The sequence below is a fragment of the Nomascus leucogenys genome, chromosome 13, assembly GCF_006542625.1.
Source record: "Nomascus leucogenys isolate Asia chromosome 13, Asia_NLE_v1, whole genome shotgun sequence".
Taxonomy (NCBI): Eukaryota; Metazoa; Chordata; class Mammalia; order Primates; family Hylobatidae; genus Nomascus; species Nomascus leucogenys.
In genome coordinates this window covers 72,248,379-72,273,270 of record NC_044393.1, presented here as the reverse complement: position 1 = coordinate 72,273,270, position 24,892 = coordinate 72,248,379, and the positions used below count along the sequence as shown (strand labels likewise).

Here is a 24,892-nt window from a genome sequence, read left to right as displayed (position 1 = left end):
GAAGGCCAAAGAAAACATCTATGACCACCTCACTGTCCCTGCCCTCAAATAATTTAACTAGTGGGCTGAAACTTACACGCGTGGAACAATTAACAACGAAGATACACAATAAATACATTTTAAATATATAAGATCCAGTACGTAATAAAATGTTAGTTAGAGATAAGTGGCACATGGCAAAATTCCAATGGTACAAAATAACTTGGAAAAAGGAAGAGATTGGTAAAGAATGTCATGGAAAATATGCAATGAAAATTGAACATGAAAAAGTGAGCAAACCACGCAAAAACAGAAAAGACAGAAGACATTCAAAAAAGGAGGTGAAGGTAGAGGTGAAAAGCACAGATGTCTGTTATTAACAGGGAGATTCATATTGCATGAAGGGAGATTCCTATTGCATGAAGATGATGACGTTTTGCAAAAATATATTCCTTACAGGGAGGTGGTAGTAAAAGAATTTCTTGCTTAAACAGGCTTAATTATTCTTTGCAGTTTTAAGGAGATGTTCAAATGTGGCAAAACCAAAACAGTCCAACAAAAAGCTTGTGCTGAGGTGATTAAGCAAGAATACCAAAAGCTTGGGCCAATAAGGTAAGACACACACACACACACACACACACACACACACACGGAGACAGAGAGAGAGAGGAGAGCGAGAAATGCTGTTTACACTGCAAGTAGCTGTTGAAAAGCAAACAAGCACATACTTGCTTGCAAGATACTTACAACACTTGATTAGGGCCCCAAATTTGCTAAACTATGGAGATTATAGACTATAACTCAACATGATAAAACACATACCCTGTCTAACTAAAATTTGCCAGGTAAAATGAAAAGAAGCTGAGAGACCCCAAAGAGGAGTAAGGGCTTTTTCAAACTGCACTGATGCTCTCAAATTATTGACACATCTAGTTCTTATAGTGTTTAGTGTTCTGCTGAGATCATTCCTGACAATAGCTCAAGGAGTTTCTACAAATGTCCCGACTGAGAAAATAAGAAGTGATGCCGTTGGAATTTTTCCACAGGTATCAAGAAATTGTGACCTTGGTCCTCTTCATTATAATGGCTTTGCTATGGTTTAGTCGAGATCCTGGATTTGTTCCTGGTTGGTCTGCACTTTTTTCAGAGTAAGCTTTGCACGTTATGTTTGTCAGCCCTTCCTGTTTTATACTCTGCTTCTCTCCTATGTGGTTCCTGTAATTCTGAAAGATTGGATGAGATATTTTTCTTTCTTTCCCTTGAAAAGATATTTTAAATTCTAATCTTTTCAGGAAAAAAATTATAAGGAATGAAATCTAGGATAAGAGCACAGAAAGAATAACCATACTACTTACTCTGTTACTAAAAGGCAAAGTCCATTAGACAAAATTATTCCCATCCCTACAAAATTAGAAATATAATAGCAGAAAGGCTATGTCCTATGGTGGTTGGGAGCATAGATTTCAGAGCCACACTGCTTGGGTTCCATTCCTGACTCATCCACTTACTTTGGACAAGTCACTTAATTATCAGGGTCTTCATCTGTAAGATGGAGATAATTATAGCATTTAGAATAGTGCTGGCCTTCTCCCTATAGGAAGTGCTATACTAATGTTATTATGTGAAATAAATACCACTCAATGCCTCTTAATAATCTGATATAAATTCATGTTATGTGATTTTTACCACTTTGTTTTTTAATTCTATGGAGGACTATTTGTTTGGTTTAGTATCTTGTCTTTTCTCTTCACTTATTTACATTTTTGCACTAGTTCTCTACAAGTTCAGCCCAGCCTCCATTTCATAGATAAGGAATTTCTGAAGAAATAATAAGACTGATTTTAAAAGCTGATGCTAGAAGCTGGGTCAGAGTTAATTTTATATCTCAGTGTCTTATATACCAGTAGTCAATTGCTGAGTTGTGTGAAGTGAGGGGGAAGAGTATAGCATAATTTTCTAAATTAAGGACCATCCTACATGTCAATATAAATAATTCGGTTGTGAGATTTGTGTTCCCAATCTATCTTTCACTGAACTACTCTAATTTCTAAATTCAGCACATGTCTTACTTGGACTTCCTGTCTCACATCCTCCAGCAAAAAAAAATATATATATATATATTTTGTATTTTGGGGTAGAAACCAAAATTGTTTAGGTCATATGTATTTTGCCCATATAGAATAAAGAAATTCTTCCCCCCCAAATCAGAACCTTCTGGTTTTATAGGCATTGTCAATGTTTCTAAAGGGTAAGAAGTCTGAATCCAAATTCCTAATGACCACGCAAGTCAAGCAATGCAATATGGTAGTATGTTTTAAAGGATCAGCTTCATTTTTATAAACTTTTTGATTCCCTTGGAAATAAAGCTTTTCATTTTAAGAGGTTTAGAATCCAATTATTTAAATCAAGTTATTATGTAATATTTAATTAGTATTTTGTGGTTTTGTGGTAGGATCTAGATCAACATAAAAAATAATGCTTCCCCCTTTTAAAATCCAACTTTTGTCATCCTAGACAGGGAGAGTCTTTATCTAAACACCAGTGTGTAAGAATTAAATGAAATCAGAGATAGTTAATAAAGCCCAGGCAGAAATCCCAGTAGGAAATTCAATATAATCAGCTTCTAATTTCTGTTTCTTATGGGAGGAAACAGGAGATGTTTTGTTTGTAGCAGGAAAGCAGTGTATTGGCTATGAGCAGGCACTCATGCCACCTATAATTCTGAGAGAAAACAATAGGAAAGGAACAAAGGTTTGAGAGAGGATGGAATTTTAAAATATAAATCTAATTGGCAAACCCCAAACAAATAAAATTTGTATAAGCTTAATAGTTTCTAATACTGACACAACTTAACTGCATTCCTGAGAAACTAAAAATTAGTTATAATATGATAAGAATAGTTTTTAAAGTACTTAGAAAAGAAATTATTTCAGTATTTGTGCCCTAATTTAATCTATCTATTTTGTGGGACATATTTGTTATGTAGAGTTTCAGGCATTAAGAATTTCTAAAGCTAACGTGATATATCAAGATTCATAGCTACCACCTAATGTTTTCATTCCATCTGTTTGTACCTGGACTGAATTCAATGTGTCTTTTTATATCAAACAAAATCTGGTTACATGCTGCCTGGCCCAATTTGCCAAAAATTCAACCAAAGATTATAACTGAAACAAAAGAAATAAGGTATAATAAAATTATAAATATCAGTTCAGTTTGTAAGACAAATTATGGTAAGGTAGATTTTTAACTAATAATGAAAGAAAATGTGTCTATACTTAAAGAAAGTAGACTGCTTTAAAAAGTGCTAGATTGAGAAAGATGTGGCATTTCTTTGGCTTTTTAGATTTTTCAAGTAAATTATAGAAGTAGAGAAGCTTCTGTAGTGTGTACACATTACAGAGTTACAAGATAGTAAAAGAATCTTTAGCATGGTACATATTTCTTCTCAGGCTACAGAAACACACTAGTTAATATTGCTGACTTTTAAAACTAAATGCTAATTATCAATGCCTATTTCAGTTATATCTGGTCTGCAGGTTCTTTCCTGTTGAGGCTTCTGGAAACCTGTCTTATTTGTTACAATGGTCTGGTGATTCTAAGACCCCATCTGTTCCTGAATCAGTCTTAATTTATACGGTGACCATTTGTGAGCATTGGCTAAACCACTCCAACAATTAATATTCTTGATTGAATTTCATGGGGTGCAAAGCATTAAGTAGGTTGCTTTCATTTGTATGATATGGTTAGAGCCTATAACCACAGAAGCAGGTGTGATATCTCAGAAAACAGATCAATTCCTTTTCACAATTTATAGAAGAGTTTTAGAGGACCACAGAAACATCACGCCTTGCCACGATTTAATAGAAGGATGTTATAAATCAATTATATGGGGCTTTCCCTGCTCTAGCAATGTTTCAGCTTCAAATCTCCATCAATATAATTAAATTAAATAATTCAAAGAAGAAATTGTTTAACAAATCTGTAAGCTTATCTAAAAGGGAAATTTGCCACTTTGGCCTAGTACGTCAGCATGTGTATACGTGGTATTGAAAATAAGAAGAGATATATGGGAATAATAGGACTATGGTCTAAGATAGTTAGACCATAGCACTTTGGGAGACAGGCAGGAGGATCACTTGAAATAAACCTTGGCAGCATGGTGAGACCCCAGCTCTATCAAAAAACTAAAAAAATTAGCCAGGTGTAGTGTCTACTCGGGAGGCCAATGCAGGAGGATCACTCGAGCCCAGTGGCAAGTACTGACGAATCCATGTTTAGCTTTAGCTTCCCTGGTATCCACATCTGAATTCCCTCCCTTAGAAAGAGCCTTGCTCCTACCCACCTTTCTCTCTCCCTGCTAAAGTCATTCATACAAGGCTTAAAAATGACAAATAATATATAATATGTTAAATTTTAATTAAGAAGTACATTTCAGAGATGTTTACATTTTAACAAGATATATGACCTTAAAGTAAGAAACCTGGTGACATAATTTCAGTTATGGTCATATTGTTTTTAGGGTTATGTCATTTAATTGGGAATCCATATATTTTAGGGCAGATTATCGAGGATAAATAACCTACACCACGTACTACTGATAATAACCTACTACTGATATGTTATTAGCAAAATTGGTGTTTTAGCTCATTTAAGTTCTCGATGCTATTTTTAATACAAGTATTTGTCCCTTTTACAGGTACCCTGGTTTTGCTACAGATTCAACTGTTGCTTTACTTATAGGGCTGCTATTCTTTCTTATACCAGCTAAGAGATTGACTAAAACTACACCTACAGGAGAAATTGGTTGAGTATCATTTATAATTCTGCATAAATTTAACAGAAGAGCAAAAATTATAAAATTCCATTGGTTTCGCTTGGCACCTAGAGCAGAAAGAAAGTCTATGCTGGCACAATCCCTGGCCTAGCATGCCCTATTTGCAAACTGCAATGCTGTCTTCAAGCCAGCACATCTTCCACCTGCAAGAGAGATCATCTTACTTTGCAGAAGTGAGAATAGATTTCCTTTTGTATCATGGCTAGGGCTCTGCTACAAGCGATACTATTTGACCTACGGTAAACCCACTTCAAAATTAGTCTTACTATTGGCAAACATAGGAAAAAGAACTTGGAAGACGCTGCCTCATTATGATACCTTGGTAATAAATGCAGAGGATCTAAAAAGGTGATGAATTTCAAGAGAAAGAGTATTTACATTCTCAAAGTAGTTCTGGAACAAAAGCTAAATCAACCTCACATAGCCATATCCTAGGATCACAGCTGAAATAAAAGGGCCAGTTGTGGTGGCTCACACCTGCAATCACAGCACTTTGGGAGACAGGCAGGAGGATCACTTGAAATAAACCTTGGCAGCATGGTGAGACCCCAGCTCTATCAAAAAACTAAAAAAATTAGCCAGGTGTAGTGTCTACTCGGGAGGCCAATGCAGGAGGATCACTCGAGCCCAGGAGTTGGAGGCTGTAGTGAGCTATGATTGTGCCACTGCCCTGGGCAACAGAGGGTCTCTAAAAATAATGATAGTAATAAAAATAAAGAAAAGGTATTCTGCGGCAGCATTCATTGTATTTACAACACATGAAAAAGAAGTGTACACATCTGCCTGAGCATACCATCCTCTCAACACACACACACCCACACACACACACAGACACAGACACTTTTTAAACACAAGATTCATCCATATCTTTGCTTTACAACACAGCATGTTTTGAGTAGTCAGATTCCTATCTTGTCATTGTGGGACAACTAATTTGTAATTGTCTGGAAATAAACTAGTAGACTTGTGGTTTTGTTTGTTTGTTTGTTCTTATGGAGATGGAACTGGGATTTATGTAGTTGTGTTGGCCCACTTGACTTTCGTCAGAATCTATAAATGACTAATGTATCAGATTTCCAGGACACATGTAGCACAGCATAGAAACAAACGTATTTTGTTTTTCACTTGAGATTAGAATATCTCAATGTGTGTTAAGGAGGTGATGCAGTATGGAGCATTGATTCCTATGGGACCCCAAGGACTCTGATCATTGCAGTCAAAGCCCTGAGGTCTGGCAGTGGCAAGTACTGACGAATCCATGTTTAGCTTTAGCTTCCCTGGTGTCCACATCTGAATTCCCTCCCTTAGAAAGAGCCTTGCTCCTACCCACCTTTCTCTCTCCCTGCTAAAGTCATTCATACAAGGCTTAAAAATGACAAATAATATATAATATGTTAAATTTTAATTAAGAAGTACATTTCAGAGATGTTTACATTTTAACAAGATATATGACCTTAAAGTAAGAAACCTGGTGACATAATTTCAGTTATCGGTGAGGATGGGTTTGGTTTGGATTTGGGGGAAGATGATAGGAAGGAAACTTATTAGTAAACTTAAAATCTTACCATGTAGAAGGCTGCCTGTTATACACATGTTAAATGGGCAGAATATGTCTCCAAATGAACTTATTTATCAACAAAGCAATGGAGAGATCAGAAGCCAAATATAAAGAGAAATCTTTATGATAATCCTTTTATAAGCACTTTAAGGACCTCACAAATAATACTTTATTTAATCTGAATCTTGAATTATTTTTAAACTGAAATCTTGGTGAATCTATCATGATCCTCCTTATGACTTAAAAACCGTTCAAATATTAATGGATAATAATTAAAATTCTACAAGATGCTCTTGGAACCAATGGAATATTATGGACATTTTGCATAGCAAAGAATATTATAGTCTAATGCACTGTGCCATTCACAGTTGGCAAAGATGTTACTGGAATGAATAAATGAATGAGTGAGTGAATGAATGAGTACCATTATAAGTGACGATGTTATAATTTAGTGAAATATATTCTATAATATTACCCAAAGGATTTTTTTAAGTTATAGAGTTTTCTCTTTTTTATAGTAGAATGTTCCACCTAGTCCAGGTGGAAATTACTCAAACTCCAGATTAATTCCCCTCTTTAAAAACAATATAGGAATATTACAAACTTCCTGTAAGATGGCTACTTAGGATGCTGAAGCAAATGTCATATTGTAATATTTTAAGCAATGTGTAACTGCAGGATTTTTGTTTTGCAGTTGCTTTTGATTACTCTCCACTGATTACTTGGAAAGAATTCCAGTCATTCATGCCCTGGGATATAGCCATTCTTGTTGGTGGAGGATTTGCCCTGGCAGATGGTTGTGAGGTAATACTCTGTGTGTAAGATATTTAAGAATTAACTAGACTGTTCAAAAGAAGAGCACAGAGACATTCAATCTTTGGGCATATTCAATTTCACTCTGTCATTTTAATGTTGCAAATTTTGCTAGCTATGCAGTGAATATACCACACAAATGAGGTGAGTTCAGAGTTCAAGAAATGTTACAGGCTGCAAGCATAAAACATAGTTTTTATGGTGCTCCAGAATGTCAAAAGAAATAATACAAAAAAGATTAAAATGTTTAATTCATGAAATAGTATTATGTAAAGTGACTCCTAGTGAAATATACTTTTTGTTTGCTTATGCCTTTACCTTATGTCATTATTAATTTGAGTAGCTCTTGGACTTCAGTATATCATGATGCTATTGCTGTTTAAAAAAAGAGAATGAGAAATAATATTAGCATTAAAGATAATTAGTAAATGTTTATTGAATAAAGTCTGGAGAAAAATTCACATAACCCTTTCTAACATTATATTATGTCTAATCTTAGGAAGAAATAAAAACACCACGAGGTGTTGGTTGACTTTATTTGACCTGTCTATCCAGTTGATATAAAGCAACAGTTTGGGGAGGCCCTCATCCCTTGTAATTGCCCTGGTCTTTGTAGAGTTGTTGGAAGAAAATTGTCTTCTCCCAAAATTCCATGAAAATTAATTACTCCTAGATTAATTAAAAACCACTCATTCTGGTTTTCATAGACTTATTTGAAATATTCAAAGCTTATGGCTCCTCCATTTCCTTATTCAGTCATCAAATTGAACAGAATGGTGAGAGAGGTGTCATGTTTAGCCCTTTGGCTTCCAGGAGGTTAAATTTCTATACTTCTCAAAACAAATCACTGTCTCTTCTCTTCTTGATAACTTATTGGAAGATACTCCTTTGCTTCTAACTTTATTGACAATTTTTCTGCACAGAATTATGTGTCTGGATTGGATCCTAGACACTCAAAGTGATTTTGAAAGCATCAGCCAGACCCTAGCACACAAAATCTGAGGAAATGAAAAGGTGTGGACTTAGTCTGATGCACAAGGTTCTCTCAGTAGAAGAATTTAGAAACCCAGAGAGGGAGGTCTAGTTTGCTATAAAAATCTCAATATATAGCGCCAAATGTCTACAGGATACCCAGAATAACTCTATCTCTAAGTGGCCAGATTGAAGCCATGAGCTTCAAGAGTATGGCTGTGGACAAATATGCCCCTAAAAGCTAGACTGTAAAAAATTTGGAGGCAATTAATTTTCAACACTTTTCTTTCAAATTGTAGTCTGGCAAGTGTCCAGAACTAGATAACCTTTCTAGTTGGGAACAGAACAGTGAAACAGCAACTACTATGGAATTCACCTCATTGCAATTACTTTTCTCTTAAATGCCCCTTGGTTTTTGTTTTGACATGATTTCTCTCTCATGAGCAGATAGACAGTTTCAAATTCTTATCAGTGAATATCTCCTCTTCAATTTTCATACATTCTTAAAATTTTCTCTCCTAGGTTAAACATGCAGGATTTATTTTTTATTTCAGATATCCATTAAAATTGCAGTAACAACAAAAACACGTCAATCCATAAAGACAAAGACTATATGACAGGGACAAGAAGAGGCAAGAAATGTTGATCACATTTAGAACATGGAAAGAGGATATTTGAGAGTAACTGACTTTGTACAAATAGAAAAATAGTAAAATATGAAACATATAGGCTGGCGAAATGAAGAGCCAACAAGAAACATGCTGGTTATCCGTAGCATCCTGGCAGACCTCAGGAATTGGAGGCAGAAGATAACTCTGAAAGCCACAGTAAAAGCCAGAGCTGAATATGGAGGATGGTTTAAAAAGTGAATAAGGATCTATGGGCTTCCCAGATGCTTTCCCCAGTCCTGCTGTTGTTCTCTGTCCTCCCTGATAGAAAATTGAGATTTACTTTGTAGCAAAATTGAGCCAATGAGACACTGGCTCACAAAGAGATAAGAACATTAGAACATCAATCCAAAATGTTCAACAGTCAACTAATAGGCATTTCAGAAAAAAGAGAAAAAAATAGAAAGGAAGAACATTTCCAGAAAATAACACAAGAAATTTCTTAGAGCTAGAGACTTTGAGATTCTGGACTGAGAGAGCTACTGGGTGACCAATACCAAAGCACTTTATGTAGAATTTTGGAACCGTGGGGATGAAGATGCGATTTCGTCCCCACAGGGAAACAATATGTAGTATAATCATTTCCACATCTAATTAGACATAGATAAAACCTATTCTTAAAGTATACCTATTCTAGGATTAATTTGTGTCAATGTGACTAAAATGGTGGATAATCTTTTTCTACCTAAAAGTCATAAGCAAAAACAAGCAGATAAACAAAAATACAAGCCAAAACCACACATGATATCTGGTACTCACATCTGGGAATTTCTGTGCCAGCTTTTGATCTGAGAGTATACTGCTTGTAATTAGAGTATTTCTCATACCACTTCTAGTTGTCATAAAGATTCATACATGCAATAGCTTACTGAAATTCCACAAAAGGGGGATTTTCCCTTTTATGTGGGGGAGAAACACAGAACAACATCCTTGCTAATCTGAGTATAGCCAGTTTTTCTGCACTATGTATAATGAATCAAATAGCAGAATATGATCAGGCTTCTAAAGAATCCAACTGGAAACCACAGGAAATGGAGTAATGGCTTAGAAGTGTGGAGTTATAGTTATTTTGAACCTAGAATTCTACAAATGAAAAACAGTAAGAACAGTGGGAACAGAAAAGAAAAAGGTTTTCAGGCATGCAAAGATTCTTATACCAATTCTTAGGAAGTTATAGAAGGAAGTGCTCCTCCAATGCAAAAGAGTAGATTAAAAAATGATCCCACAAAGTGGGGAGGAGAAGGAACGTCATAATATTATAGTAAAGAGGGGTCCCAGGACAATAACAGTTGAATAGATTTAAAGGGAAACTAAGCCAAATGGAGCAGGAGGAGGAAATATTCCAGAATAGATATTGCTATCAGGGAACATGAAAAGACAGCAATTACCTGATATGTTCATCTATTTGTGGGGAGTTTTTTAGTTTTAATTTCAGATGAATTAGTGATAGGTACTTGGAAAACTAAGCAAACAAAATAATGAGGTAGTTGTTTCTTGTGGGGGAAGGGAGAGTAAATGCACTGATAGTATGCTAAGTGGTGTAGCTATGAGCAATATTTATTTAATCATAGTGGTAAACATTAAATATTGATTTAACCAAAAATGTTAATACATGAGTATGGGGGAATGAAGAAACAAACAATATATGTTTGGTAGATGGTGTAAGAGAGCTGAATTATCATGTAACATATTAGAAAGTCAGTAAATAATATCTAAATTTTAAAAGTAAGCAAAAATCATAATTAAAATACTATTTTAAAAGGTAACTATGAATACCTAAATATAGCTAGCTATAGGTGGCTAATAAGGGTTGAAAGTTGTTGCCTCTGCAGAATATAACTTAGGAATAGAGAGAGGTGAATCAGAAGGGCTGCTCTTCTCTTAAAGCCCTCTATATGGTCTATTAAAATATCCACATATATAAATTAGATAAAATTAAAATGTAATTGAAAAAAGTGGGAATACATTTCAAAATTTCTAAACCATGTTCCTAGTGTTAAAATAAGACTAAGCAATAGCTCCTTCCTACCAAAGCCACCCAGACCTACCAAACCATGGAAAAAAGATTAAAATTATGTTTTAGAAAGTGAGTTTTCAAAGGAAATAATGTTTTTTATGGATTTTATTGTGTCTGATTACAAAGAATTATTCATGAGTAACAAATATTGCAAATTTGTTTTTTAGGAGTCTGGATTATCTAAGTGGATAGGAAATAAATTATCTCCTCTGGGTTCATTACCAGTATGGCTAATAATTCTGATATCTTCTTTGATGGTCACATCTTTAACTGAGGTAGCCAGCAATCCAGCTACCATTACACTCTTTCTCCCAATATTATCTCCATTGGTGAGTATCTCATTTATCCCATCTTTACTCTTCATCAAGAGCAGTACTCTTCATTAAGAGCAGAACTGTCTTGAGAATATTCTAGTAGTTTCCAAATCTTCATCACCGATTTCCAAACCAACCCAAACAATAATATAGCCAAAGTAAATTCAGTGAGCTTCCTATGCAAATACAGTTCCAAGGTAAGTGCCAGCTCCCTTTCTTTCACACAGACTGCTGTTCCTAAGCCCCTGCAACATAAACATTCTAGAACTGCCTCTACGCAAAAATAATATGCATTTGGTAAGGAAAATGTGCATAATACAATAAAAGTAATGCCTGATGTATGTGTATTAGAAAGGATAAAAACAGGATTGGAATGCTGGTTCTCATGTTGTGGTATGGAATCTTTTTTGGTCTAAATGGGCCTCCTGTAAGTAACTTATAGGGTGGTCTTTATTTGTATTAATGCTTTCAGGGGACCTTCACTCTAGGTAACTGTTTTTAAGTTTTCATGTTCAAGCAGCATGATCTTAAGTGAACAACTTACTTTTTCTCAGTCCAGCTTTTTCCTTTATAAATAAGAGAGAGGGTCAGACTAGACCCATTTCAGATATAAGACTTGGAATTCAGTGTTTGCTGGTAACTTTAGTATTATCTCTACCGCTGACACTTTTGCCTCTCGAACATTGTTCCTAAATTTCTGAGAAGTGGTTCATATAAGTGATTTGCAAATGAATGAAAAACTAGGCTCACACTTCAGGCTTCAGGCTTAAATATCTTAGACACAGTTTTCTACTGCCCAGGGAAGAATTTTTAAAAAGTAAGTGGGTTTGCTAAGAGAGAGAGAGAAAGAATGTCTTTTCTTCTTTTCTCCATCTAGGTAGCAATTACAAGAAACAGCTTTAAGTAAAATGTTTTTCTTATTGGGGTAGATGGGTTTGGTGAAAGGAAAGCACTTTAAATTAAGAAGGATTGTCTTTCTGGAATTATGCTGCTACAAGCTCAAAGGGCGTATGTTGGTGTTCGTAAGCTGCTGATTGAAAGTAGAAAAAATATAGGCTGTGTATATTGGTACAATATCATTTTGTGTTGTTTTCTGCTGTTTTTTTAATTTCTCAACATAGAACAGTTAGAAAATTATGTGTTGATTTAAGAATAGTAGTAACTCTTCTTACGTGATGATCCCTAAGCAAATCTTAAATTGCATATATCACAGAGGCAGTAAAGTTATTAGTGTAATGAGAAGTGCTGGAGCCACAGGGACTTGAAAACCTACCTGAGCTCTGTTGCTCACCAGCTGCATGCTTGGACAAGTTACTTTAGCCTCTCCGGGCCTCCGTTTCTTTATGTTATTTGAGGTTATAGTAGCCATCTCATAAAATCATGGTAAAAATTCAATATATATATGTGACATTTCTTATATATTATAAACTATACTATGTGTAAATATATGAATATATACATATATGTAAATATTTAGCATAGCACCTAGCAATAGATAAGTAATAAATGGTTGCTGTTTTTATTTAGTTTCTGGAATAAATAATATTTTATTTTCTAAATGAACTGGACTGTAATGTTTAAGTGGGCATCCGTAACTGTATAAACAACAAGAGGATGAGACATTTTCTTAAAAATATTCTTCAAGTTGTAACTGTAATGATGTATATAATTTTATGTCATTAGGTTCCAACCTGCTTCTGGGAAGGCTTATTATAATACATTTGTTTTTTTTTTTATATTTGGTATCTACCCTCAAAATTTTACTTAGACTCCTTTTTATCTCTTACAACAGACTGAAGCCATTCATGTGAACCCTCTTTATATTCTGATACCTTCTACTCTGTGTACTTCGTTTGCATTCCTCCTACCAGTAGCAAATCCACCCAATGCTATTGTCTTTTCATATGGTCATCTGAAAGTCATTGACATGGTGAGTTAGCTGAAAAAATACTATCAGATCCAATACACATCTTGGTATGTGCCATGTCTTGAATTATCTTCCCTTTTATACACCAATCAACCACCAGGAAAAGCAGGGCCTGAATTATGTTTATGAATGGGGTGTGCATGACTAATCATAGAATTGTTTTTAAGGGTGATAATCAGAAGTGAACATGCCATTAAAACTTATGGTCACAGAGAGATGTTGAATGCATCCTTAATGCTTTGGAAGAAGGAAAAGAGCACTGAACATGCTCCACATGACAGCGTAAACTTACAAGTCAACACTAGGATCCAAACTGATCTAGGCAAAAGGAAGTAATATGGTTAAAGAAATCAGCAATCAAAACAACACTGTGATTTTCTATCACAAACATTTATGCACCAACATTTCCTCTGAATGAGACACTGAGTCAGTGCCTGACTGATAAAAAAGTATCTTTCTTGTTGTGATTTCAATACCAGGACCTAACGTGAAAACACAAGCAAACAATAAGGAAGAATTTCACTGATAAAGCATGCACATTTTTGCCAAATACAAAAGTACCGGTAGAATATTCAGTACTTTTTAAGAACTGTCTTGAGAATATTCTAGTAGTTTCCAAATCTTCATCACCGATTTCCAAACCAACCCAAACAATAATATAGCCAAAGTAAATTCAGTGAGCTTCCTATGCAAATACAGTTCCAAGGTAAGTGCCAGCTCCCTTTCTTTCACACAGACTGCTGTTCCTAAGCCCCTGCAACATAAACATTCTAGAACTGCCTCTACGCAAAAATAATATGCATTTGGTAAGGAAAATGTGCATAATACAATATAAGTAATGCCTGATGTATGTGTATTAGAAAGGATAAAAACAGGATTCTGGGATAAATAAGTGGCTGGCTTGAATGGACAGGAGAGAGGGCATTTGTTATCACCCTCGCTAAGTATTCCTCTTTTGTTTCAGGGCTCCATGTTTTAATGCAGAGAATACAGGAGTAAGCAAACCTTCTCTGTAAAAGGGCAAATGATATTTGAGGCCCTGTGGGGCCATATGTTCTCTGTCACAACTATTCAACTCTGCCATTGTATCATGAAAGCAAAGAAAATATGTAAACAAATAAGCATAGTTGTGGTCCAATAAAACTTTATTTACCAAAACAAATCAAGGGCAGTAGTTTGCCAATTTTTATTTTAAGAGATACAAAGCAACTCTGAGATTGTTTAATGGACTGTAGAAAAATGATATAAGAGCTAAAACCATGAAAATGCTAAGAAAGATAATAGACATGGCATAAAATCTCAATAAGAAAATATTGAAGGTTAAATTAACAATTGTGTTGAGTGAATATAAAAGATACAGTTGCCGTATGGTGTCCTGAATCTTATTCATTGAAATATAAAACCACAAAACTGAAATTCTGCTTTAACATGAAGTGGCAGATTTCTAAGGGATTTTCCTCTAATCAGAATTACTTAGGTATATTCCCAAGAGGAAATTCTCTGAGACTCTCCAACTCGATGTTTAGTTGGAGACAGATTTTTCTCTTGCTATGAATGGAGAAGAACCCCTGGATTTAAGAAATGATGAGTTAATGGGTGCAGCACACCAACACGGCACATGTATACATATGTAACAAACCTGCACCTTGTGCATATGTACCCTAGAAATTAAAGTATAATTAAAAAAATGACAATTTATACTAATCATTTAGGATGCATATAAATCTGGCATATACTTCCTACAATAGGATTCTAATCTCCTGTAGGCTTTCTTCTGGGACACTGACATTTATGCTCTTTCCTGTTCAAGGTTAAAGCTGGACTTGGTGTCAACATTGTTGGTGTTGCTGTGGTTATGCTTGGCATATGTACCTGGATTGTACCCATGTTTGACCTCTACACTTACCCTTCGTGGGCTCCTGCTATGAGTAATGAGACCATGCCATGATAAGCACAAAAGTTCTGACTATCTTGTGGTAATTTCTGGAAGGCATTAATAATTGACTGTAAAATGTGGCTCTAAATAACTAATGACACATTTAAATCAGTTATGGTGTAGCTGCTGCAATTCTCGTGAATACCCGAAACCTGCTGTTATAACTCAGAGTCCATATTTGTTATTGCAGGGCAACTAAAGAGCATCTATGTGCCTTCATCAAGAAGCCCATGTTTGAGATTTTGCTCATGAACCATCTGCAACTTGCTTCATCATAAGAATAATTTATAACTTGACCTTCAAAGAGATTAGAGTATTTGTTTCATCTTACAGTTGGAGTTCAATGTAACATTTTAAATGCAATTTATTATTTCAGAAATTTCCCATGAAACTAAAAATAGAAAATAAGATAAACAAGTTAATTCGGTACTTGGATAAATCATTTCTGCAGTGTTGTTCCAGAGAATTTGCTAAGAAATCAAAGCCATGGTCATCTGGTGATGAAGAGAAAAGTTTAATCTAAATGATATGTGCGTTTCCTCATTTAAAAAATCCAATTGGATTATTCTTAATATATACATGTAATATGAAAATTGAGATTGAAGCACTAATTCCAAAATTATGGCTGAATATACTAAATAACAGATAATTTATAGATAAGAATTTATTTCTACTGAACTCTATAGTTAGAGTAATATAATTCATATTTTTATGATATTGGCACACTGAGAAATTCATTTTGGAGAGCTATGGATAAGGCTTGCTATGATTTGCACTCACTATTAGTACAGTATAGTTAGAAAGGAAAGCTGAACGCTATAAAAACTATTAACATATTTTCGTATATGAGTAACAACTTTGCTTAAGTGTTTATCTTAGTTCAGAAATACATAATGTCATATGTTAAAAATAAAGAGATGTAGAAATCTAAATGAATTATCGCTGTGTATACGGACAGAAAAATCACATAACTCTAGTATGTAAACATTACAATGAAAAAAGGAAAAAAAGAAGGAAAAAAGAATAAGAATGAAAACTGCTGGCATATTACAAAAGAGAAAAATAAATGATTTAAAATCAAATCAAAAAGAAAAAAACTAAACATTTAAACAGAAGTAGGATAAGAATAGTCTTCTAGAAGTGAGGATGTGAAAAAGAATGAGTTTCCAATTACCCTGATGTGACAATTACACATTGTATACGGGTAGCAAAATATCACATACACCCCCAAAATATGTACAAATATTATATATCAATAAATAAATTTTTAAAGAGAAAGTGCTATTGGCATTCCAAAATTCAGCTAAAGGGAAAATGATCAAAAACAAAGTAAGGTGCACAGTTAGCAAAAGATGCAGATGTTATATCATAGCAATTCTCATGCTAAAAATACAACAAAAGACAAAGCAAAAAATAAACCTTTGCTATTTTTAATCTTCGTTGGCACTTTCTAGATGTTACTGACCTTGTCATTTTTTATTCAAATAAGATTATTTACAAACCTATTCTTGAAACTAAATATAGTAAAGAGGGTTTTTAAAATAATATTTAACATGCAAATTATTAATTGGTCATGTTCATTATTTATCTATGTTTATTAATGGGCCAATGCAAAAAATTAAGCATTTTTTCAAAGAAAAATTTGTCCATGTAAAGCTTAAATTATAATATTGCTGCTTTGTATAACTCTTCTATGTTTATTCTATTCACTTGTTCCTTTCCCTATCATATTTTACACATGTATTTATAATCTGTAGTATTTATTACATTTCTGCTTTTTTCTAGTCATTCAATTTATCATTGCTGAATTGCGTCAGATCATGGATGCATTTTTATTATAAAAAAATAAAATGACTTTTCAAATTATAATGAGTAAGTTTTGGTCTCAATAAAATAATGTAAACATTTCAGCTTGGATAATTTTAATGAATTACTTCCAATAGCTGCTAGCTGAGTATGTGAAAAACAATACTTAGTGAAAATTTGTTTAAGTGAGTGATATAGTTCTCTTACCACAGCTTTATGTTTGATATATCAAAAATGACTTAAATGACCCATTTCACATTTGTCCCATTTACATTAAAGTTCTCAAGTTATTTTAGTTTGAGAGTTGCATACTGTCTTTGAAAGTTTCCGGAAAGCAATTCTAAACAGATGATCAAAAATCCTTTGTCCTCCCACTCTATGGTAGATAGTGTTTTTGTCATTATGCTGATCATTACGTAGAGGTTAACTAGAAATCTTTGTCACTTTGAATTTCAGCATCTTACTTAGGATTGGATCTTGTCTAGATGACAGCAGCAATTCTACTAAGTGCCTACTTACTGTCTGTTCATGCAGGCACTTGGAAGGCTGCACTGACATATGTATATCTTTCACTCACCTCCACTGCTGCTGTACATGTCAGCATCTCTACAATTCAAGCTTCTTTTCTCTCATATGTGTGCAATATTTTCACCATGGTGTCCAAACCTTTCTTTTTTCAGCCTGGGAGGTACATAATTTTAGACATAATTTTAGACAGTGGTACTAATGAACATTATTAGCAAAAATTGACAAAACGATGTCATGGTACATTGATTGTATCTTGACATGTGTACCATGTATTATTACGTGTCAAAGATTATTAGATATATTATTATATCTCTATCATGGCTAAATATAAGAGACCTTATGATGACATTTCTGTTCTAAAATTTTATTGGTTTAGTTAATAAATTTTATTTTTGCTTGAGTATGTGGATTTTACCAATTGAAATGTTTTTTAAATATTTTAGTAGAGGAAGGATTGGATTAGGAATGCAAGAGTAAAACTGAACAAACTGTATCAGCTTATTATTCTAGCATAATCTAAAAAATGAAATAGTTAAAATTATTCTCCAGGGGCAGTATTAATCATGTTATTTCTAGATGAATCAAATTGTTCAGTAAAAACTTAACTAGGTAAGTTTTGGGAATGCAAATATCAAAATCCCAGGTCCCCATTATAGAGGCAAGACCATATTAATGTAGAAGTAAACAGTAAAAATAATACATAAGGGAAGTAGAAATTAAAAGGTTTTTCCACATATGGGAATCTGTCTGGAAAGAAAAAACAGGGTTTTAAAAAAGAAATAAAGGGAATTTTCTTACTGATAGTACAGTGGTACAGATACGGCGTGGGATCTTTTTGAAGCTAAATGATAAGAAATATTGGATAACATAATTGTGTCTACAAGAAAAAATGGAAGTCCTCAGAAGAGAAAGATGAAGCACAAGCAAGAATCCAGAGATTTAAACAAGAACTGAAGGTGGTAACTGCTGATCCCTAGAGATCTCTTAATGGGTTCATAGGAATTGGAGAGAAAGCTAGGGTCTAACCAAGTTAAGGGTGGATGGAAACCAATATAGGGTTAGGATCCCAAAGGACTATATTCTTAGTGAGAATGTGAGCTAGGGAAAAATCTCACCACATAGAGGAAAATATCAGGAGAACTTTCATATTTTGGTTTACACAACAGGTGGAGGAAGCCTAAAGTCTCAATACCAATGTGTGTGTCGGGGGCAGGGCAGAGAACAGAGCATGGGAAAGAGTTGGACTTAATCTGAAACCCTATTTTAAAATAATTTTGAGTTGGTAGTATTCTCAAGTACCTGGGAAAAGAAGGATGACCTTTTTCAATCAGGGCCTTAAAACGTTACTAAGGCTAAACTTCATGTGCGATTTTAATCAAAACTTACAAATTATATCAGAACATATTGCACAATGTGCAGGAGCCAAGATAACCAAAAGAAAGAGATCCAAAGTACAAGGGCAACATATGTTAAAATTATCAAATACAGAATATAAAATGAGGATGTATAATGTTTGGAAACATACGTATGGTAAACAGAATTCTAAAAATTTCTGTTTCTTGGTTATTCAATCAAACACTAATGTAGGTACTGCTGCAAAGGGACTTTACAGATGTGATTAAGGTTAGTAATCAGCTAACACTAAAATAGGGAAAGGATCCTAAATTATACAGGTGTGCACAATGTGGCCAAATGAGCACTTAAATGCAAATGAGGATGACAGAAGAGTCAGATGGGCAAGATGAAACACAATGAGAAGTCAGAGAGATGTGATGCAAAAGAAGGCTCAAACCACCATTGCTGGCTTAGAAGATAAAAGGGACCGCAAGCCAGGGTGTGCAGGAAGCCTCTAGAAGTTGAGAACGACCCCTAGCTGAAACCCAGCAAGGAGACAGGGACCTCACTCCTACAGTTGCATGTGACTGAATTCTGCCAACAACCTTCATGAGCCTGGGAGCAGATTCAACCTAAGAGTCTCCAATAAAAAATGAAGCCCTGAAGACACTGTAATTTTAGTTCCATGAAACTTGTTCTGAACTTCAAATCTACAGAACTTTAAGATAATAATGAGTTTTATTTTCAGCCTATAAATTTGTAGAATTTGTTAAAGCAACAATACGAAACAAATACAAACAACAAACTGTGGAAAGTAACCAAAGAGAACTAAAAAGGTATCAGACAGAAATTTTAGCAGTGAAAAGTATACTAATTTAAATTAAAACCATAATAGGTTAAATAGCATATTATGCAAACCAGAAGAGAAAGTGTGTGAACTGGAAGACACATTCCAAAACATTAATGAGAATATAGCACAGAGAGAGACAAAAGGTGGAGCTCTAACAGGGAGGTTAAGAAAAATGAGAATGGGAAATGTAACAAATATTTAATCAGAATTCCAGGAATATATGATAAAAAGAATAAAAGAGGCATAATAAAAAATACAGTGACTGAGAATGTTTTTAATATTAATAGGAGAGTCAGTTTTTCCAAGATTGTGGATTAGAGGCTTTCAGCATGCCTCAGCCACTTGGAAATAGCAAAATAGTACATAAAGTTCAACTCTGTGAGCTTTGATTCAGGAAGGAAAACAGGGATTCACTGGAACAGCAAAGGACACCCAAGACCCTGGGTAGGATAAAGTGGGCAAGCAGCCCTCATGATGACATTTGGCTGATAAAAATGAGTGAAGCCCCAGTATGTGAGAGGGGCTGTCAGTCTCCCTCTGTGACTCACCTTTTCACTAAGGATCTGTACAACCCAGGCCAAGGGAGAGCACCCTGTTTCTCCCAATTTCAGGAGCTAACTTGGGGAAAGGCTGAAGAGAGGGAAAGACATCAGGAAAAGCAGCAGGCAATCTCCAAGACCTGAGACTGAGAAAACGATGCCATTTTTAATCCAGGCTCATATAAAGACATCCATCATTTGGAGACCTGGCAGTGGCAGCCACTGCGGGCATTTTCATCTAGGGCCAGAGATTGGAGAACTTGCCCTGGAGTAGTGGAAGGGCTCCCATGTCCAGAACTGAGTGACAAGTATGGAGAGTGCCCTAGCAGTAGGCACTGAAATTAGGCTCTCTCCCATCGCAGGACTGGAGCAGGAGGAGAATTGCTGAAGACAAGGTTTCTCCTGGTCAGTGAGGCTTGCAGTCAGACTCAGCTTTATGACCTGTAAATGGTCTCTGTGTGCCATTGCTGGGTGCCCAGCCTGTTCTCTTGGTCAGTTGGGGGACAGTGCCCCACCAGCTTTAAGGAGTGGGAAGAAGGAGTCCCCTCTCTCCTGGAGAGCTAATCCTCAGTGCAGATTACCCTTAAGAAGGGGGTGGAGTGCAGCCCACCAAAGCACTGGGTCAGAGGAAACATGAGCACAGCACCAGCTGCTGAAGTGGGCACCACCAAAGCCCAGGAATGAACTTGGAGAGGGGGTCATCCCTTGCTCCTTGCCCCTGCACCCCAGTGCACAGCAGCAGACATGACAGCAGCTCTTCAAATTGGAGCCGGGAGGAGTGTGGACTGAAAGAGCCTGCTTCTTGGGCTTCTCCAATGACTTCATCCATATTTAAAATTAGAAAAAAAAATATTTAAAATTAATATGGAAACAAAAAAGAGCCTAAATAGCCAAAGTATTCTCAAGCAAAAAGAACAAAGCTGAAGATATCACCTTACCCAACTTCAAACTGTATTACAAGGTTACAATAACCAAAACAGCATGATACTGGCACAAAAACAGACACATAGACCAATGGAACAGAATATAAATAATGCTGAACACCTACAACCATCTGATCTTTGACAAAGTTGACAAAAATAAACAATGGGGAAAGAACTCCCCATTTAAGAAATGGTGCTGGGATAACTGATTAGCTATATGCAGAAGATTGAAACTGGACCTCTTCATTATACCATATGTAAAAATCAACTCAAGGTGGATTAAAGACTTAAATGTAGTTATGAAAACCATAAAACCCCTGGGAGACAACCTAGGCAATAACATTCTTGACATAGGACCTAGCAAAGATGATGAAGATGCCAAAAGCAATTGCAACAAAAATAAGAATTGACAATTGGTACCTAATTCAACTAAAGACCTTCTGCACAGCAAAAGAAACTACCAACACAATAAACAGACAACCCACAGAATGGGAGAAAATATTTGCAAACTATCCATCTGACAATGATCTAATATTCAGCATGTATAAGGAACTTAAATCAACAACAAAAAGTGAACAACCCCATTAAAAAGTGGGCAAGGGACATGAACAGATACTTCTCAAAAGAAGACATACACACAGCCAACAAGAATATGAAAAAGTGCTCAACATCACTAATCATTAGAGAAATACACATTAAAACCACAATGAGATACAATCTAACACCAGTCAGAATGGCTTTTATTAAAAAGTCAATAAATAACAGATGCTAGCTAGGTTGCAGAGAAAAAGGGAACATTTATATACTGCTGGTGGTAATATAAATGAGCTCAGCCATTGCAGAAAGCAGTTTGGCGATTTCTCAAAGAACTCAAAGCAGAATTACCACTCAACACAGCAATCCCATTATTGGGCATACACCCAAAGAAATATACATCATTCTACCATAAAGAGACAAGCACAGATATGTTCATCACAGCATCATTCACAATAGCAAAGACATAGAATCAACCTAAATGCTCATCAACAGTAGACTGGATAAAGAGAATGTGGTACATATACACCATAGAATACTATACAGCCATTAAAAAGAATGAAATCATGTCTCTTGCAGCAACATTGATGGAGCTAGAGGCCATTATTCTAAGCAAACTAATACAGGAAGTGAAAACCAAATACTCCATGTTCTCACTTATGAGTGGGAGCTAAACACTGAGTACATATGGACACAAAGAAGTGAACAACAAACATAGGGGCCTACTTGAGGTGAGAGGGAAATGGTGTGAGGATCAAAAATCTACCATTCAGGTACTATGCTTATTACCTGGGTGGCAAAATAATCTGTACACCAAACCCCTATGACATGCAATTTGCCTATATAAGAAACCTGCACATATACCCCTGAACCTAAAATGAAAGTTAAAAACCTAAAAAATAAAATAAATTCCTTAAGAAAAATACAGTGTCAGAAAAAGACCTAGAATAGATATTAAACTTAATAGTGTTCAATATCTAGTTCAGCATCCAGTATCCAGTCTGAAATAAGATTAATAATTATAATTAGGGTTAAGGTTAAAACTTTCCTTTTTCATGAAGATTAAAACCAAAATGCCCAATAACACCACTTTTATTAAACATTTAACCAGAAACCCTAGATAATGGAGTAAAACAGAGAAATAGAAAGCAATAATAGACAATTCTTACTGAAATGGAAACAAGAAACTATCATTTTTATATGATGTAATTTTCTACAGAGATAATCAAAATTATTATTTTAATGATGTTGCTACATACAATATACAGAAATTAATTGCATTTCTATGCAATGGAAACAAACTATTAGAAAATGCAATTTTTAAAAAATGTACTATTGTGCCTAGGAATAAATTTAACATAATGTGAACAAAAATTTTGGCTGGGCGCAGTGGCTCACACCTGTAATCCCAGCACTTTGGGAGGCTGAGGCAGGTGGATCACGAGGTCAGGAGATCGAGACCACGGTGAAACCCCGTCTCTACTAAAAATACAAAAAATTAGCCGGGCGTGGTGGCAGGCGCCTGTAGTCCCAGCTACTCAGGAGGCTGAGGCAGGATAATGGCGTGAACCTGGGAGGCAGAGCTTACAGTGAGTCAAGATCGCGCCACTGCACTCCAGCCTGGGCAACAGAGGGAGACTCCGTCTCAAAAATAAATAAATAAATAAATAAATAAAATTATGAAGAAAATTATAAAACTTTAGAAAGACACTAAAGACGGCCTAAGTAAATTGAGAGACCTATAATCTCTAAACTTTTAGCTCATGTACCTCCTCCACATTCTCTTGGGAAGGGAAAATAAAAATAGGGTATTTTATCTGTAGGCATGGTTACTTGTCAGTTTGTCTTTTAGGTCTTCCAAAACAAAAAAGCTTTAGACAATCTATACGTCATGACTAAGAAACACACTCTTCAAGAAAATACACAAGGGACTAACTCATAAGCACATCAATTACTTTTTAAAAAATTTCTCCAAGGCCTGCTCAATAAGTGAATTATAAATGTCTTATAATCCTCACATTAGAGTTCTTAAAAAGGAACTGTAGCTGATTGATATATACAATAACCCCATGATAAAAACACACTGTCATCTGCTTTTCTGAAACATAGTTTTTGTTATTTCTTCGATGATGGTTCTGTTCAAATACTTATGCCACCAGCTTCTATATATAGTACACAAAATTTCCTAAATTGTTTCCTTCATTTTAGCCGGTAGGCAGGAAGACTTTCAGTTCACCTTCTTCTGGTCCATTCTTTTCTTCTTCTTTATTCTTACATTGCAGAAAGTAAAAAAAAAAAAAAAAAAAAAAAAAAGCTCAAGAATAATTTTGAAGTCCTGTTTTCTTTTAAATTAGTTATAACTAGATTAGATACTATTTTCTCCTCCAATCATACTTAAAATTACTAAAGAAAAAAGGGAAATTGAATCAGGGTGGAATTGAAGTGAGCTTCTTTCTCAGTCTTAAGCAGCAATTGCTCCATAAACTGTGCATCTTCATTCACTGTATTTGCCATTGGAACCATGATGCTGATGAATTGTATCAACATGGACCCACAAATCCTTCCTTCAGCCTGTCCCAGATAAAACCAAACAGACTTGCTAGCTTCATCACTCAAAACATTGGCTTGAATTTGAAGATCTCCAAAGTAATGACCATGTAATGAAGACCTGGCTTACTTAATAGTCTGGGATTATGAGAAAATCTTACGGCTTTATAAACCCACTCTGCTTTTGGCTGTGTTAACATGTTGTTCATTTAGTAGTTCCTCTTTCACATTTAGAGCAGAAATTTCCCTTCTTTAGTTGTTTTGGTAGTAATCAACATTATATAAATGAAATCAATGTGGCTCCACTGAGAGAGTGCAGGCTTTGGACTCAGAAGACATTAACTCAGGTTTCAATTCCACCATTTATTGGCAGTGAAGCACTGAGTTAGTCAGATAACTGCTCCGAGCCTCATTTATCTAATTTGTGATATTGAATAATATGATTATTTTGCCCTACTCAATATTCTTCCCTATCTCTTCCCACCATAGAAAGGAAAGTCATTCTTAGGGCATCATATTCCTGTGCATTAAAACTTGAGTGTACACAGCAATTTTACAGCCTTGTATTTGAGTGTCCAAAATGAAACTGTCTTTTATTTCCATATCTTCATATAATTTCACTCTCAAGCTGCAATTTGGCTTGGTAGCAGAACACTTAATCTAATGAAATCGAAGTCAATTTAGTCATTTCAGTGTTTTAACTGTGATTTCAAACTGAACTTATTCAACTTAGTTTTTGTTTTTTAGGTCCCCTCTCTTGCTCTTTTATCCTTGCAATGTTCATCCAAGTGCTGTAGACCTTACATACG

The 24,892-nt window shown here is 35.1% G+C and overlaps 1 protein-coding gene across 1 annotated transcript in view; it reads left to right on the top strand.

Moving 5' to 3' along the window:
* Nucleotides 1–16,023, top strand: part of SLC13A1 (solute carrier family 13 member 1) — a 91,017-nt gene extending 74,994 nt beyond the window's left edge. Inside the window, exons 9-15 of the mRNA XM_003261261.3 lie at nucleotides 493–591; nucleotides 1,026–1,127; nucleotides 4,679–4,785; nucleotides 7,069–7,178; nucleotides 11,012–11,173; nucleotides 12,951–13,088; nucleotides 14,896–16,023. Coding sequence (XP_003261309.2) covers nucleotides 493–591; nucleotides 1,026–1,127; nucleotides 4,679–4,785; nucleotides 7,069–7,178; nucleotides 11,012–11,173; nucleotides 12,951–13,088; nucleotides 14,896–15,033 — 856 coding nt within the window. The 3' untranslated portion in view covers nucleotides 15,034–16,023. The remainder of the gene's footprint in view (nucleotides 1–492; nucleotides 592–1,025; nucleotides 1,128–4,678; nucleotides 4,786–7,068; nucleotides 7,179–11,011; nucleotides 11,174–12,950; nucleotides 13,089–14,895) is intronic.
* Nucleotides 16,024–24,892: the final 8,869 nt, after the last annotated feature.